General features: G+C 39.7%; 1 protein-coding gene across 7 annotated transcripts in view; it reads right to left on the reverse strand.

Moving 5' to 3' along the window:
• Gadl1 (glutamate decarboxylase like 1) overlaps positions 1 to 15,718 on the reverse strand; it is a 455,087-nt gene that overhangs the window by 78,853 nt on the left and 360,516 nt on the right. For all 7 annotated transcript variants that reach the window (XM_076868723.1, XM_076868717.1, XM_076868711.1 and 4 more), the window contains one exon: positions 2,913 to 3,112. In XM_076868723.1, the coding sequence (XP_076724838.1) occupies positions 2,913 to 3,112 (200 nt within the window). The remainder of the gene's footprint in view (positions 1 to 2,912; positions 3,113 to 15,718) is intronic.

Here is a 15,718-nt window from a genome sequence, read left to right on the forward strand (position 1 = left end):
TTTAAGTTTATAGTTATATATTAATTCCCAAGTGTATTCCCTTTCCACATGCCTACAAAGACTGTCCTTTTCCTTGGCATTGAGGGGTGGGAAAACAGGGTGACCTTTATGGACCCCAGGAATACACTGTTGGATATCAACAGTATGGAAAGTTAAGAAAAAAAAAATAATAACTACTGTGAGTAACAGCAGGAAAAAAGGAGGGACTCTTTTTCAAATATTTAAATATAGGTCACAGAGTCTGCAATGATAATCACTGAAATGTTAATTCAATTCAATTCAACTTGACAAACATTTACAAACAATAAGTTTGTTGAATTGAATTGAAATGTTAACATTTATCCTCCTGTGATATTTCTCTGCAAAAAAATTAGAAAGTATCCTCAGACTATAAATTCTACCCTGAGATGAATGTTAACTTCATAATAAATACGACCATCAAATATTTATACCTAGCCTTATTTCAAGACACCTGTCATTGACTTACTTAGCAGCTTTGACAAAATAATGCAGAGATTCTAACACATTTAAATGCTACAAGAAAATACAAAGCAGGAAACAGAGCTTCCTGGACTTTTAATTTAATGGGCATCTATGAATATTTATGGTAGACTTGCTTTTTTTCACAACTGGATAGTTATCTCCCTACTTTTAATAGAAACACTTTAACCCTACCTCTACTGAAAGCACATTCTTCACCCAGTTTCAGTACATCCCTTATAGAAGTATTTGATACCCTCCTGGTACTAAGCAAAGACAGTATTGACCAATGTGTGCATCATATTTCCCTGAGAACAGTGACTGACTCCGAGATGGACATTTCCCTCACTCACAAATAAATTATCCTTAAGATTTTTGGAAGAGGAGCAAACTCTCCTTCTGACCTTGACCTGGAACCTGGAAGAATATATATCTAACTCCTGACAGCCACCTTCCTACATGGAAATAAACCCAACATGAAGGAAAGCTGGGCTGAAAGATATAGAAAGATTCAGGCCAGGTGATATTCTTTAAACTCCTAGGCTAAGCCATCATTAAGCTAACCTTATAAATCACTCCAGGTGATAATTTACTTTTCTTTGCTCATAATAGCTTGAGAGGTTTTCTTTTACCACAAAAAGAGTCCTAATAATATAATGCAATGTAACATATCATATCAACTTATAAAAGTCTTTTGAAAGTGCCAAAGTCATCTCTTTACCAGCCTTAATATCCAGGTCCTTTTCCACAGAATTTGCAGTTCTTCCTGCCAAAAGGCAGAGGCTACCTATTACCTCTGGAAGTTGGTCTTGGCCAGATGATTTGCTTTGGCCAATGAAATGCTGGTAGATATAATGCAATCAGAAGTTTAAAGTGAGCTTGCATGTATGGGCTTGCCTTCTTGGGCTTGTTATGGCTATCACAAAAAGATGCCTCAGCATGCCTGTTGGTCCAAGGAAGATGAAAGAAATGTAGAGAGTAGAAACGTAGAGAGTAGACCCCAATACTTCAGTCACCACAATATAAAGTGGAGCCACTCTAGCTAACCTGCAGATCCCAAAGAATGAATAATTCCTGTTTAAGATACTAGGTTTCAGAATTTGATGCACAAAATACTCATTTCATTCCCAGAATTAGAAGAGGAAATTTATAAATATCTAAGGAGATTCTTCAGGATTTTGCGAGTGAATAGGGAGTTTTCAGGGCTAATCAGTGGCCAAGCAGGTAAGAATAGCCACAACTTATATAGCATGCAGCATATGCCAGGCATCGTTCCAAGTGATTTGCATAATTATGTTGTACATAATTAATCTCTGCAATAATAAATATTTGCTCTTATTGTTACTATTTTACTGAGATAAAACTGAGGACTACAGAGATAAAGAAACATGCTCAAGTCACATAGTCAATGCTAAGTTTTGAATCCAATTTGACTGGTATACTATAGTAAATAGGTTGGATTTAAAAAAAAAAATCAGTAGGCAATGCTGAGGACTATTGTTCTCCATAGGTTAAGGCCTCTTCATGTTCATGACTAAAACAATGTAGAATTAAGAGTCCAACCTTTTGATAGAAACCCAAAGTCCAGATTTGGGAGAAATCTATTTTAAAGTATTTTAAATGTCTAAATACTTTTTAACACCATGAAGGTCAACCCTATGCAGTGAATGTTCAACAGAACACATTTAAATCTAAATTCAGCTGTGGTCTGTCTTTTTGCACCCACTGATCTAAGTTTAGCAGGTCAGTCTTGCTCAGATGGCAAGTGTCTGGCACCTGTATCTCAAGAGCTTTTCTAATGTCCTTGAAAGTCATGACAAAAGCTTTATTTTTCATGATACTGAAAGGCAAGCAAACATGGTGCTTCTGCAGTACCTTTTTCTTTATGCCTTTACACTGTCTCCATATTCTCATGTACCCGCTTTGTGAGTCCTTAAAGCTACACGCGATTTCCAAATTTCTCTTATCCAGAGATTTGGGCTGGTGCCTGGATTATTCTTCACTCTTCCTTATCAGGTCCCATTGAAATGTCTTCCTCTAAGAAGCCTCAGCTAATGTCCCTTGAGAACTCACTAGGGTACCCTCCTGGGTTCTCTTGGAGACCCATGAACCTCTTTTACCAAAAAGGAGAGACACTTGTATTTTATCTGCCTTCTCATTTGAAAGCAACTCTAATTAGGATCTTGGAAGGCAGTTGATAAGACTGCTCTGCTCACAATTCCTAACATATAGTAGGTATTAAGAAAAATGTTTATTGTATGAAAGGAGGAATTCACAAATAAAAGAATATGTAGAGATCTTGCCAGGGTTACAAATGTTACTTCATTTGGTCTTCCTATTACAGAGACACATGGACAGATACACACGCACACACACACACACACGCACACACGCACACGCACACACACAGTCACAGAGAGACACACACTTACCTAGATAAAGCAAGAGCACGATTAACTCTTTCTTCAAGGCCTAATGTGCCCAGGGCCTTCCAGGTCATCCAGAACTTGAATGCATCTGGTCTCCTGCTACATTGGATGGACTTGTCTCCTGTGTCATAGCTGACATCATAGAATTTATCCTGCTGGAAGAGATAGGATGCCTTGGCAGAGTAGCATTTCTTAAGAAGGTCCTTTGGAAAAAAAATAAGAAAAGATGAAGGGACTGTTTATTTTTAAAAAATACTTGGATTTTAAATAATTTTTTTAAAAAAAATATTCTAATTTGTTATATATGACAGCAGAATGCATTACAATTCATATTACACATATAGAGCATAATCTTTCATATCTCTGGGTGTATACAAAGTATATTCACAACATTCATGTCTTCATATGTGTACTACTTGAATTTTGAAAACACACAGAAACAAAACCTGTAAGTTATTCTACTACTGGTACCAAAGGTAGTAGAATATGTCCAGTCCCACTTTATGTCTAGTCCCTGGACACTCTTGGTTATGTTCTGATTTTGAGAATTTTGATTCATTGAGTTAAAAACAAAAAACAAAAACAACCATCAGAGTTGACAATTCTAGGTTCAGCTTCACAGTTTCACTGATGAACAGGAGAAGTGAGGAGACTATGCCTTCATCCCTGTGAACATCAAGGTGGCCAGTTTCTCAAGATGAATCATCTGGAACTCACTCAAAGTTCCAAAATGAGGACAAAATATCTGACCTATTGTATATGATGTTATTACATAAGCAAAAAGCTAGGTTTTTAAACCCTATTCTTTTCAACTCATATCCACAATGAAAGGCCAGACATGACAATAACCCAGGGATGGAAACCTAAGGAAGGAATTTTGGAAGCGCTCAACATGACCTGCAAGTTCTGACAGTCACAGAGCATCAACTGCCACCCCAGGGGTCTTTCACATTTGTTTTTGTTTCATATTGGTCTTTTTTACAACCAAACTCCCTTCACATTTACTAATTGATTACTTTTCACTAAGAAGCCAGTAACAATTTCCTGTTTATCACCATTTTATGGTCTTCACCTTGACCCCAAATTATTAGAGTTCAAACCACGTTGCCCTTGGTGTCATCAGGCATCTACAAACCCCAGATTTCCTGACCTGTCATCCATATCCCTCACACCCTCCTAAGCTCCTTCATGCCTGCAACACATTTGCTGGAATCCCCTGCACTTCCAGGGTAGTCAATCTTCTCAATGTCCCTAAACATGGAATTTTGTGCCATCTGTACCTTTGCTCACATCATTTGCTTGAGCTTTATTATAAGATTTGACACATTCAAAAGAATACACGCAATCAGTACATTTATAAATTCTGAAGATCACCATCACTAATCATAGCCTTCCATCTTTATCTAGGTCTACCCTTTCAGCGGGTCTTATCAAGTTTTTCTTGACAAGACAAGCTTCTGGTCCATTCCATCAGACTCATACTTAGCTGCATTTGTTGGCCTTGCTGCCATGCTGTTCCCACTTAATGAGTAGTAGTCACAACATTTTCCTTGTGTGTTCCAGCAAGTTCCTGAGCACAGAAGTCATTCCTACCCATTTCCATTTTCATAGAGCTTAATGTTTTGCTGGACACAGCGTGCCCTCATTACGCACCAGGACATGATGCCCCTCCCCAAAGCCATGCTTTACATGGGGTACGAACGAACAGAAAAAGTCCAGTTACTCATGTTTCTCATTCAGTGCATCTTCCAAACTTTAACAATGTAAACCTGCCAGGTCTGTACCAGAAGCTACAGTGAGACTCCTCCATAGACAAAGAGATCCTAGTAAAGCTCCTTTCTAATCAGAGAATGTATTAAGTATGTTCCATTTGACTGATCAGCTTGCACTTGAGAGAGTGAAAAGAAAATTTCAAGGCATCAAATTCCAAATAAAAGACAAATCTGCCCTTTTAATAGAAGCATTGTCTTTTGTGGACACTAATCTCCATCTAAGTATGTTCCATTATCAAAAAGCATGATTTTACATAATGGTAAACCATTATATACCAAATATGATCAGGAAGTCCAAAATCTCACTCACTATTCACAATAAACGAGTATAAAATAATAATCAAGGGAATACTAGTTAGATGTGAGGCTGGCTCTGATCCATATTCTTGGTGGACACAGGGGAAGAGTAAATTGCTCAGATGTAAACACTAAAGTATAAAAAAGCCCCCTACTCTTAAATGTTCACTTTTATTTGCCACCACTGTCCCTCCCTACCTCAGTGGTCAAAAAATTTGGTTATTGTTTCCATACTATCTGCTATATAGCATAATGTTATAGTATAATGCATTTATTTTAAGTGCAAAATATGCACACACATTCAAAACACCATAATACACCCACTCATACTTGCACCATGATTCAAAATTTGCTTTTATCAAACATGAAAGACTTTTTAAAAATCCCCACAGAAATGAACTTTGACCATGTCTCCAGGAAGCTTCAGGGGCTTATATTAGTGACTGAGATGAAGGAAATTCCCAACCATTATCAGAGGACAAACTGCATCCTCAGAGGCAGATAGGGAAGAAAAGAGCCAAGGAAACATAGAAGAACGAGCAATTGTCCTGCAGTAGTGCCACGGTTAATTTCACTGCACAGAAAAATCCTCCTGCCTCAGGAAGGTTTCATAAAGAACAACTAGAGGCTTGGGATTTACTTTATCAAGAATAAATGAAAACTTCCCCATAAAGTTTCTGCTTTGCATTTTAGTCAATGTCCTTGTATTAAAATGGATGAGAGGTCCTTTGGTTTCAGGAAACACATTAACTAAGAGAAGAGGCTCAGATCTCTAGAGAAAACAACATTTTGAACTAAGTATATAAAAAGTTAATATTTTTGAAAAAAAATAATTACTTATTACTGTGCTATCAAAAAGAAGGACCGGGCTTAACTTACTCATCTTCATAGCTTTAATCCTAGCAGGACAATAAATACCAGTTATAAGAATTCTGGCAACAAATACCCAGTGAGAATACCAATTGCTTTGTATTGTGATATTAACTCACACTGTTCTCAGGGATTAGCAGACATTGCATTAGGACTTGCATAGTGGCAAATGAAAGAAGCTTTAGCAAAAGAAAGAGGAATTTTTATAGGCTTGCCTCATATATTTAGAGGTCTAGTCATATATAATCTTCAGGCACAGTTGGATTGGAATTAAACGATATCCATCATCAGGAATCTGCCTTTTCCTTTTGTTCTATTGTCTTCTGTACTGTCACTCCCCAAGAAGAGAGCCAGCAGGAGGCAGAGGAATTAGGGCTTCTGAGTGGGAGCCCTGAGCATGGGCTGTTCAGAGAGAGAAGAAAAATAGAGAAGAAATAGCTTCTACTGGTGAAGAGCAACTACTTGTCTAAACCTTTAGTAGGATCTTCTAGACCCTCTGGGTCCCCATCTTGGCATCCATCCTTATTGGGTCTGCACTACCAAGTTCCAGCAAGGATCTTGCTGAGTTGGTTTAGAGAGAACACCCCAACCCCCACCACCACCAGCACCACCAACAACAACAACCTGGATATCTGATCACCTTTGGTATCTCACCCAACTCTTCATTCCTCCTCCTCAGTGTCTGGTTACCCTTAGCTTGCCTTCAGCAAGAACCCTGCTAACCTGTATCTCCCTTTCATTGCTAGTGTTTTGTCAGTAATTTTCCATCCACTGACCCCTCACCTGCTCTTTGGCTATAAATCCTCACTGGTCTATGTTATGTTAAGAATTGAGTTCATTTCTATAAATAGGTCTCTGTTTCCTAATTGGAATAATTCCTGAACAAATTCTGTTCTTAGCACGTTTACTGTCCAACTCTGATTTTCTTTAACATTACCCAGGAAGAGAGAGAGAGAGAGAGAGACTCTTGGCTTCCCCACCTCAATCTCTTACCTGAATCTTCTGCTAGCCAAACCTAGCAGGAAGCCAATTGGCAAGGAAGTCTGGGAAATATGCCATGTAGGAGTCAGGCCTCTTTGCACAGCAGAGGAGAGGAAGGTAAAGAATGGATCGTACAATAAAGAGAGCCAGTGAGACGCATGCTGCATGAGGACTCTATGTGCACAACACCTAGCACAAAGTAATCATAATGATCAGAGCTAACATTTATTAAGCTCATACTATCTGCCAAGCACTGCATATGCACAAACTCATTTAAATCTCACAGTAAACCAATGAGCTAATATTATTATTGCCAACACTTTTATATGTGTTTTGCTACATAACAAGGTCCATTTAATTACCTGAAGTCATGTGACCACAAGAAAGTAGGGCTGGGTTTCAAACCAAAGCTGCTTAGATTCAGGGCCTGAACTCTTAGCCCATTACACTCTGCTTTATCAACAGTGGACACTCAAACATGCGTCTGAGATACTTGTGACACTGGTGATATTGAAAGATATCACTAGAAACACATAACTGAGTCAGTAGGTTGCAGATTCTCTTTGACAAGATTGGCTAAGCCACATTTGATTTCCACAGTCCAGATCAGAATCAGCAGACCCTTCTCCAGGTGTCGTGACCACATGGGCTACTTTAAGTCAAAATCTTTGTTGTAATTAATTCATTCCCAAATTATGTATTAGTTTCCTGCTATATAGCAAGCACCATGATGCCAGGATCATGGGCATACAACCCCAGGGAGGTATTAAGCATCTAAGCTAATATTTGTTAATTGAATGTGCAAACTCAAATTAGGCATCAATAGAAGAAAGGCTGGGCTCTAATCTGGAATATAAAAGTGAACTTTAAAAATTATTATGCCAACTCATATTGGCTTTATTTATTTGTTGAGTAAATATTTTGAGTGCTTTAATAGATGGAGAAAGCTATGCAAGCTTGGTGATGTCATGGTATATAAGAAAGTCATTATCCCTAAGAAGTTTCAGAAGGGAAAGGGACAGAAAAACAGGCAATAACAGTACAGTGCTAGGACAGGAGAAATAGCCAGAGCCACAGAAGGGTCACCAGCCACTTCCTTGGAGATGTTACACAGGGCTTTTCAGAAGAAATGTGTCATCTGAGAGCTGAGAGGTGAGGAACAGCCGAGTAGGAGAGGAGAGAATTAATTCAGTATGACTGGAGCTAATTAATGAAGCCGGGCACAGCTCTTTGAGAGCCTGGCTACAAAGGTAGAGTAAGATTCCAAGGCACCAGGAATCTTAACTGCCATGATTAGAATGATTTGTTACAAAATCTTCACGAGCTGATACGGATATTACAACTTGAACTTCATTACTCATCTGGCAGAATAAAGTGAGAATCAGCAGATGTGGATTCTGCTTTTGATTTAGTCATTTGGTGTCAGAGCTCAAATCAAGTCACTTAACATCTTGGGCTTCATTTTTCTCATCAACGTAATGGAAATGAGGATGCTTGCTCTATACTACATCCACAGATCTTGTGAAATCTAATGATTTAACGTTCATTGGGAAGGCCCCCTCAGTCTTTGGCCAAAATCCTATTCGCCATTTCCTCTGTAGCACATTCTTGAGCATCCTGACCTCTCCCATCCTGACCCAGTCACTCAGTCTTCCTTTGGCTTACTCAGAAGAGCTGTAGGGCAGGGTATCAGCTCTAGATTTCCTCACTGTTTATGAAATGAGCATTACAACCCTGTTCACCTCCCCTTTTAGTGGTACCTCTCTGCCTGTTATGGGTCATAAAGGTAGACTAAAATGACAGAACAGATTAAGGGCATTACAAGAAATCTTAGAGCAAAACAAAGGGTTGACCATGATCTTTGTCCTCCAAAGGAGCTGAGCCTGACCGATTCTAAATACTCTTCTTAGAGACCTTGGCTCTTTCCAAGTCTCAGCATGCTAAAATGGAAGACAGAAAGACATTGTGTGGAATGCCAATGGACCAGGGAAAGGAGGGAGGGAACCAGGGCAGGAGGGAGAAAAGGACAAGAGAGATAAAAGGAAGAGAGAGGGAAGGGGAGAGAAACAAAGAAAGCAAGAATGAATGAATAGTAATGGGGGATATTACCCAAGGCAAGATTTCACATGCTGAAGTACAGTTCAGTCCAAGGCATCTGTTTACCTGAGTGTTTTTAAAGCGGATGGAAACCCACTGACCATTTGATTTCTCCCCCAACACACTGAGACTCTTGTATTAGCATGCCACCTTTAGAATTTTTTGTTTTTTGCCATTTGTGTCTAAATTGAAATTGATGAATGAAGGAGGAAAGTGGAAATATAACTCTCCATCTTCATTACTCCAATGATGTGTGCCCACGACTTCTATCTTCCTTTGTTCCACCTTCAGCATCACAAATGTTCCCTCTTTCTGACTCTCTAAGTGTGTAGCACAAACCAATATATCAAAGGCCCATAGAGGAAATGAAAGCTGATCAACAAAATCATTTGCAGCATCATGACACTGCACTCATCCACCTCCACTCTCCTATCTTTGTCCTTCTATGTGTCTCCTACTTGTCTTTCCTAATCTTAAGCACAGTTATTGACTGATGGTGGAGTTGGCGTTTCCAATACTCAACTGTTCATTTACTATTGGGAATCTGCCTTCATCTTTAATCAACCAGGCCTCATCTGCCCTCTGCTCATGATATTTTTCTCCTCCTTCTCTTCCTCCCCCTCCCCCTCCCCCTCCCTCTCCCTCTCCCTCTCCCCCTCCCCCTCCCACTCCCCTTCCCCCCTCCCTCTCCCTCTCCCTCTCCCTTTTTCTACCAGAAATTGAATCCAGGGACACTCAGCTGAGCCACATCCCCAGCCCATTTTAAAAATATTTTATTTAAAGACAGCGTCTTGCTAAGTTGCTTAGGGCCTCATTAAGTTGCCCAGGCTGGCTCTGAACTTGTAATCCTCCTGCCTCAGCCTCCCCAGCTGCTGTGATTATAGGTGTGCACCACTGGGCTCAGCTGCTCACAGTATTTCTACATTTGACCCTTTATGTTCACCTGTGTTACAAAGCAAGTATCCAAATATTTTTTCATTTCTGAATTCTTTGGATAGGGTGCTTTCATTTTTCTTGTGGCATTTCATTGATCAGTCTTGTTGGACTTATTTAATTCATTTCTTTTTGTTGTTGTTTTTTTCATTCTCTGTTAGAATAAAAATTAAAATGCCTAGTACTGCATTCAGCTTGGAGCGGGAAAATGCTATTATTTTGATATCCATTTTTTTGTTTTTTTTTTAAACTTGCTACCAAATCTGAGTTCTTGTTTGCCTTCTCCTCTGCACCCTGAAAGGCTAATCTCAGACATATTGTGCTTCATTGGCTACTTGGATGTGTGTAGGAGATTCATATCCTGACACACAGGCTTCTGATGATCATTTTTTGATCAATTGATTGATCTCTTCCCCATCCCTTTTAAGCATTTTCCAGTCACTCATTTCCCCACAAATCAATGTCTGCTTTTGTCTCCGACTCATTTTCCAATTCCCACTGCCCTCCTTCCCCGACTGCTGGCATTTGGGGATGATGTGAGGTTTGGAAATTTGCTGATACTTCTGGGGCTTGTGCTTGAATTTCTCAAAGACTGGTGAGCAGTCTGCCCTGTTCCCTTCTGCATGTGGTGACATATGTGAGCTTGCTGTCCTGCCATTTCAACATCTCCTTTTGTAATTCACGTCAGCCTCCGTTTTCTCAAAATACCGCTCTGCTGTCAGACTTCTGCAAAACTGGCTCCTGGTCTGCCTGAAATAAGGTTTTTTCCAGAAGGTTTTGGGTGCTATGTGATAGGTGTCCAACAAGATGTGCCTTTCTCCCCTGTTTCAGCTCAGGGACATGATGCTTTCAACATCACAGTCAACAGCCAAGGGACATTCTTTGAGAAAACCCTTTCATTTTGGGATCCTCTGAAATAAAAGTTTTATATGATATTTGTCTTCTACTTTTGGCCTTCAGGTTCATATTCTTTTGAAAGCTCTCAAACTGCTTTGCATAACTGAATTCAGCTTCTCCTTAAATGCACTGGATGTGCTTTTGAAAAGTATCACTTTCCCACTGTGTGTACTGCTTTAGGTCATCAAACAGGTCCTATACCTCTGTGCCCAACTCAAGGCAGGAGGGGTAGGAAGGATCACTGGGTGCATTGGATAGGACTCCTTAGTTCACTTCTGGGCCTCCCTTAGCTGAGAGAGTCCAATCCTCTGGCAGCTCACTTGCCTTCTGTACTTGTTACCCTAGATCTCTTTCCTCCCAGACTCAGCAAAATGACTGGAGGAGACAGCAGTCTTCAGGCATACAGAGGAATGAAAGCAAAGGTGGGTGGGGGTGGGGGGGATTGGAGGCAGACACAGCATGTCCCAGGGGCATAGCTGCTTGGAAACCACAGGACTTATGCAGTTATCAGTATATGGACCTCTAAGAGATCAAAGGAACTGAAACACCTTGCTATATCTGTAAAAATCATCGACTACCCTGAAATATCGAAACACCTGGGGTTCATACCAAAGCCCCCTTCTCCTTTCAGAAAGCCTCCTGGAAGATTTGAGAAAGTAGTGTTAAGTTCTAAGCCTACAGGCCACATAGGGATTTTCAGAAAACTGAGACTACTTTAGTGCATGAGCTGAGATCTTTTATTTTTCTCCTGAAGTGTAAATCTTCCTTAAATTCCCCTAACTAAGGGTGAGGATGAACTGATTTGAAAAATGAAGACACTGAACTAAAAGATATTTTTAAGAAATGCAACTTAATAATTTTTAAACCATGACACTGCCTACAGGAGTGAGGAAAGTTGGACACAGTTTCCTAGAGAATGTTAAGTGCTTCTATAAATAGGCAAGAAGCATCTGAGAGTGCAGAGATCATCTGGCAATGCCTCTGCTCACCCTGCGAGCAGTTACAAATAGCATGATTGGGCTTCTCTCTTAGGACAGACAGGTTTTGATTTTCCCTAGGTAACGATCAGCACACCTTCTCTATTAAAGATAATCTAAAAGTGTTTTCCAAACTTTGACTACAGCCCACAGTAAGTAATTGTTTTATTTTTAATAGTGATGCAATATCCATACTAATGTACATGAACAGAAACAAAAGTTGGTGGGCCCGTTTGCCTCCTTGACACATAGAATGCACAGGGGCATTTTCTATTCCACTCTAATTTGTTCTATTCATTAAAAGGGAAGAACCCAAAGCTGGTGTGAGTTGCAATGGACACTATAACTCAAAACCAATTAATGTGATGGGTCTTAGCCCAGATAACATTAGAATCATCTGAAAAGTTTTCCTTTTTTTTTTTTTTTTAATACTGATGGTTCTTATTTAAGACTCAAAAAATATGAATTTCCGATGTGGGATAAGGGCAATGTTAATTTTTGAAGCTCCCCAGGTGATGCTCCTGTGGAGTCAACATGAAGAACTACTGCTCTGAAGGGTCTTGACCTCCTCCTAAAAAATTCTGATCTAGAATGTTCAGCCTGCATTATATTACATTCATACTAGAGCTAGTGACATCTGAAGTGGTGAGTTTTTATGAGAACATAAAATTAGGGTGATTATGGGATTTCTTTTGGTGCAATTAGTGCCCATTATCCTCACCTTATTTGTGTGTAAGTGAGGAATGGCTTCCTTCTATGAACCCAAAATAAAGAGAATGTGATCATGCTGGACTCTTAGGGGGAAGGAAGCTCCAAACTATGAACATATGTCTATGGATCATGGAATGGATGTAATGTGCAAACCAAGAACACTAATCCATTCGACTTTTTGATTTACTATATTTTTGTCACATGGAGAAAAGCATTTGTTTCAGAAGCTAATCACATCAACAGAGATATGAGCAAATGTTGCTCACTTCACCCCTGGGAGATGAAGAGTTGTTATCTTTGCTCCTTTGGCGCACGACACCCAACTCTAACTTTCTGTGATTATATCTGATCTATATTTATTTACACCCTAATTTCTTGCAAAAGAGACTTAAGGCAGCTCACAATAGGGTAGGATTAGGAGAGAAAAGAAGAAGGGAGGGAAAGAGAAGAAGAAAGAGGCAGAGGAAGAGGATGAGGAGCAAAGAGAGTTGAGGGAGGAAGGAGAGAAGCTTGAAGAAAAGATGAGGTCAAAGTCCAAAGAAAGTATGATGAAAAAAATACAGTTTAGCCCAGGGTAACACCTGCACAAAGAGGTGCATTGGAAAGGAAAAGAAAGGAAAGGAAAAGGATTATTTGCCAACTTTTGGCACACCTGGTAAAATCCCAGTTATCCACATATAGCAAAAGCATGCCGTAGTTATTTGTTTGCTGCTTTTAAACCCTGGGTATTTACTGTGTGACTGTCAACCACCTCCCTTTGCTTCATCATATCACATTTTCGTGCATCTGTAATTGAGGATAATGATATTGCACCACAGCCCACCTCCTGAGGATATTTTGATTATTTGTGGCACAGTGTTTAAGTGAATGCCTGGGAACAAAAATTCATTAACACAAGGCATAATTCTTCAGTCTAGATAGATTAATTGCACCTCTCTAAAATAGGTGGACAGGAATGAATGGAAATGCTCTCTTTCAAATTGGACAAAACTGCCAGGGGGCAAGGATGCTGCTTGGGATGGAGGCTAGAAAAGCAGTCTCATGCCAAGAGCGCAATATTTAATGAAATCAATCTATGTCTCCAGCTTATTCTGATGCTGTTAACCAGGGCATGGTTTCTTCTCAAAAGGAATTTTACACATTCAACAGCAAGGCCTCTGGTCTACATATCCTGGAGTTGGAGTACCCTAAAGAGATCTGCCCTCTGAGGTTTGGAAGAGAGGTAGGAGATAGATTATATTGAAGAGAAAAATGCAACGTGGGAAAGGAATTTCTGAAACGCTGAGTTCCTTGCTCTTCTTTGTAAAATCCCCATTGAAGAATTGTTGAAAATTGCTGATATTAGTATAACCATGAAAAATTCTATTTAAACTAGCCTTGGACAAGAGTTTAAAATGAATCAGGAAGCACTTGTTCAATCCTTTGTTCAGAATTAAAGGTGTAGTGGACAAGAGCATTTCTTTTTCAAAGATTTATGATAAAATACAGAAATGTGCTACAATGAGGAACAATTTCTCCATCATACTGTGGACATGCTTCAGACAGAAAAATCTACACATTCACATGTGGCTTACTCCTCAATTTGGATAGAACAAGAAAAAAATGGTTTATTTTCTTTTTTGGTTTGAGAAACATTTCATACAAGTTCCACAGAGGATGACATTTGATGATCTGAACCCACACTGGCTTATCATTTCTAATTTCCATTGATCTAACAATGCCCTAAAAAAGAAAAAAAAAATTGTTCTGTGTAAAACTAGTTAAATCTGGATTCATTTTCTGTTTTTATTCTAAGGTTGTATTCTGCCATTTGTAATGGATCTTTACTGAAATAATGTGTCATGTCAGGAAGGGCTATGAATCTCAACCTGAAAGCTCTTTATATGCAAACAGCAAGTAGGAGTTACTCCTGGTTAAAAAAAAAAAAAAAAAAAAAAAAGAAGCAGAGAGGGAAGGAAGGAATGCAGGCAGGCAGACAAAAGGGCTCTCTGGTGAGTTAGATACAGGGGGAGGAGATGACTTCTGGGAGCCTCTGGCCCTGTCAGTCTCTAGGTATGAGAATTATAACTAGCAAATCAAAGGAGAACACACTTGTCTGACAAACTGAGAGTATCCCATTGGGGACAAGAGAACCGGATGTATTTAGACAACCACACTGCAAATCCTGGGGGAGAGTGACTCTGCCTACAGAGTTTCTGTACATCCTGGGCTGGCAGAGAAAAAATATAATAAGAAAAACCTACAGGCGAGGGTCTGAAGACTAAATCATGGAGGAGATTTATAGATCAGCTTTACCAGGTGGGCTGGGTATGTGGAAACGAATTAGAATTAGCAAAATCATCACTAATACTATTTGACTTTCTATTGGTTCTAAAGGAGATTAAATAGGCTTTACCTTTCTAAATCAATAGTTTCTATTTCTGTACATTATTGTAGCTTTAAAACTCATGGTTTATGGGGCTGGAGACACAGCTCAGTTGGTAGAGTGCTTGCTTTGCATGCACAAGGCCCTGGGGTCAATCCCCAGCACCACAAAACACACACACACACACACACACACAAAAAAAAAAAAAAAAAAAAAAGACAAAACAAAACAAATAAACACTCATAGTTTATGGCAGGAAGTGAAGTTGATTCATTACCTGCCATCTTGATATAGGAAATGTGAGCCTGATTGGTTTAAATCCCAGTGCCATTCCTTACTTGAGTTTTGTGAGAAAAAATTGTGGGAATCACATAGGCCAGGAAGAGAATGCCTGGTTTTCTGCAGAGAGGTCACAGCCTGCCTACAGGAAAATGCAAGCACTCGACAGGATGCCCTGCAGAGATTGTCTCTCAGCCCCATCTCCCAGCACACCAGCAAAATGCTCCCCAGTTGCAGACACTTGGCCTGTGGCCTTGTTTGCACATTACCTCCTGTCCCAGGGACCTCACATTCTTAATTTCTGACGCTTTAGCACTTGTCAGAAATTGAGTAATAACTATTTCATAGCATCAAGTCTACTATGCTTCTACCCCTGTCCTCTGTCCAAGCACAAACAGTCCCCAAGCCGGTCACGCTCAGTGTGTTCTCTAGGAAGTCACCCTCAACTAATGGATTATGCAGTGTCCCAGATCCATGGTGACCTTCAGTGAGCCACAGACATCTCTGCCTCACACAGTCCTCAAAACTGATACAGTGACATCTTCCCTGAAACCTCTCCTAGCCTGACACTGATGTCCAACAATTTTGGTTCCAGATAATGATGATAAATGTCTTGAATACAAGTGACAA

This window comes from Callospermophilus lateralis, chromosome 1 (genome assembly GCF_048772815.1).
Source record: "Callospermophilus lateralis isolate mCalLat2 chromosome 1, mCalLat2.hap1, whole genome shotgun sequence".
Lineage (NCBI taxonomy): Eukaryota > Metazoa > Chordata > Mammalia > Rodentia > Sciuridae > Callospermophilus > Callospermophilus lateralis.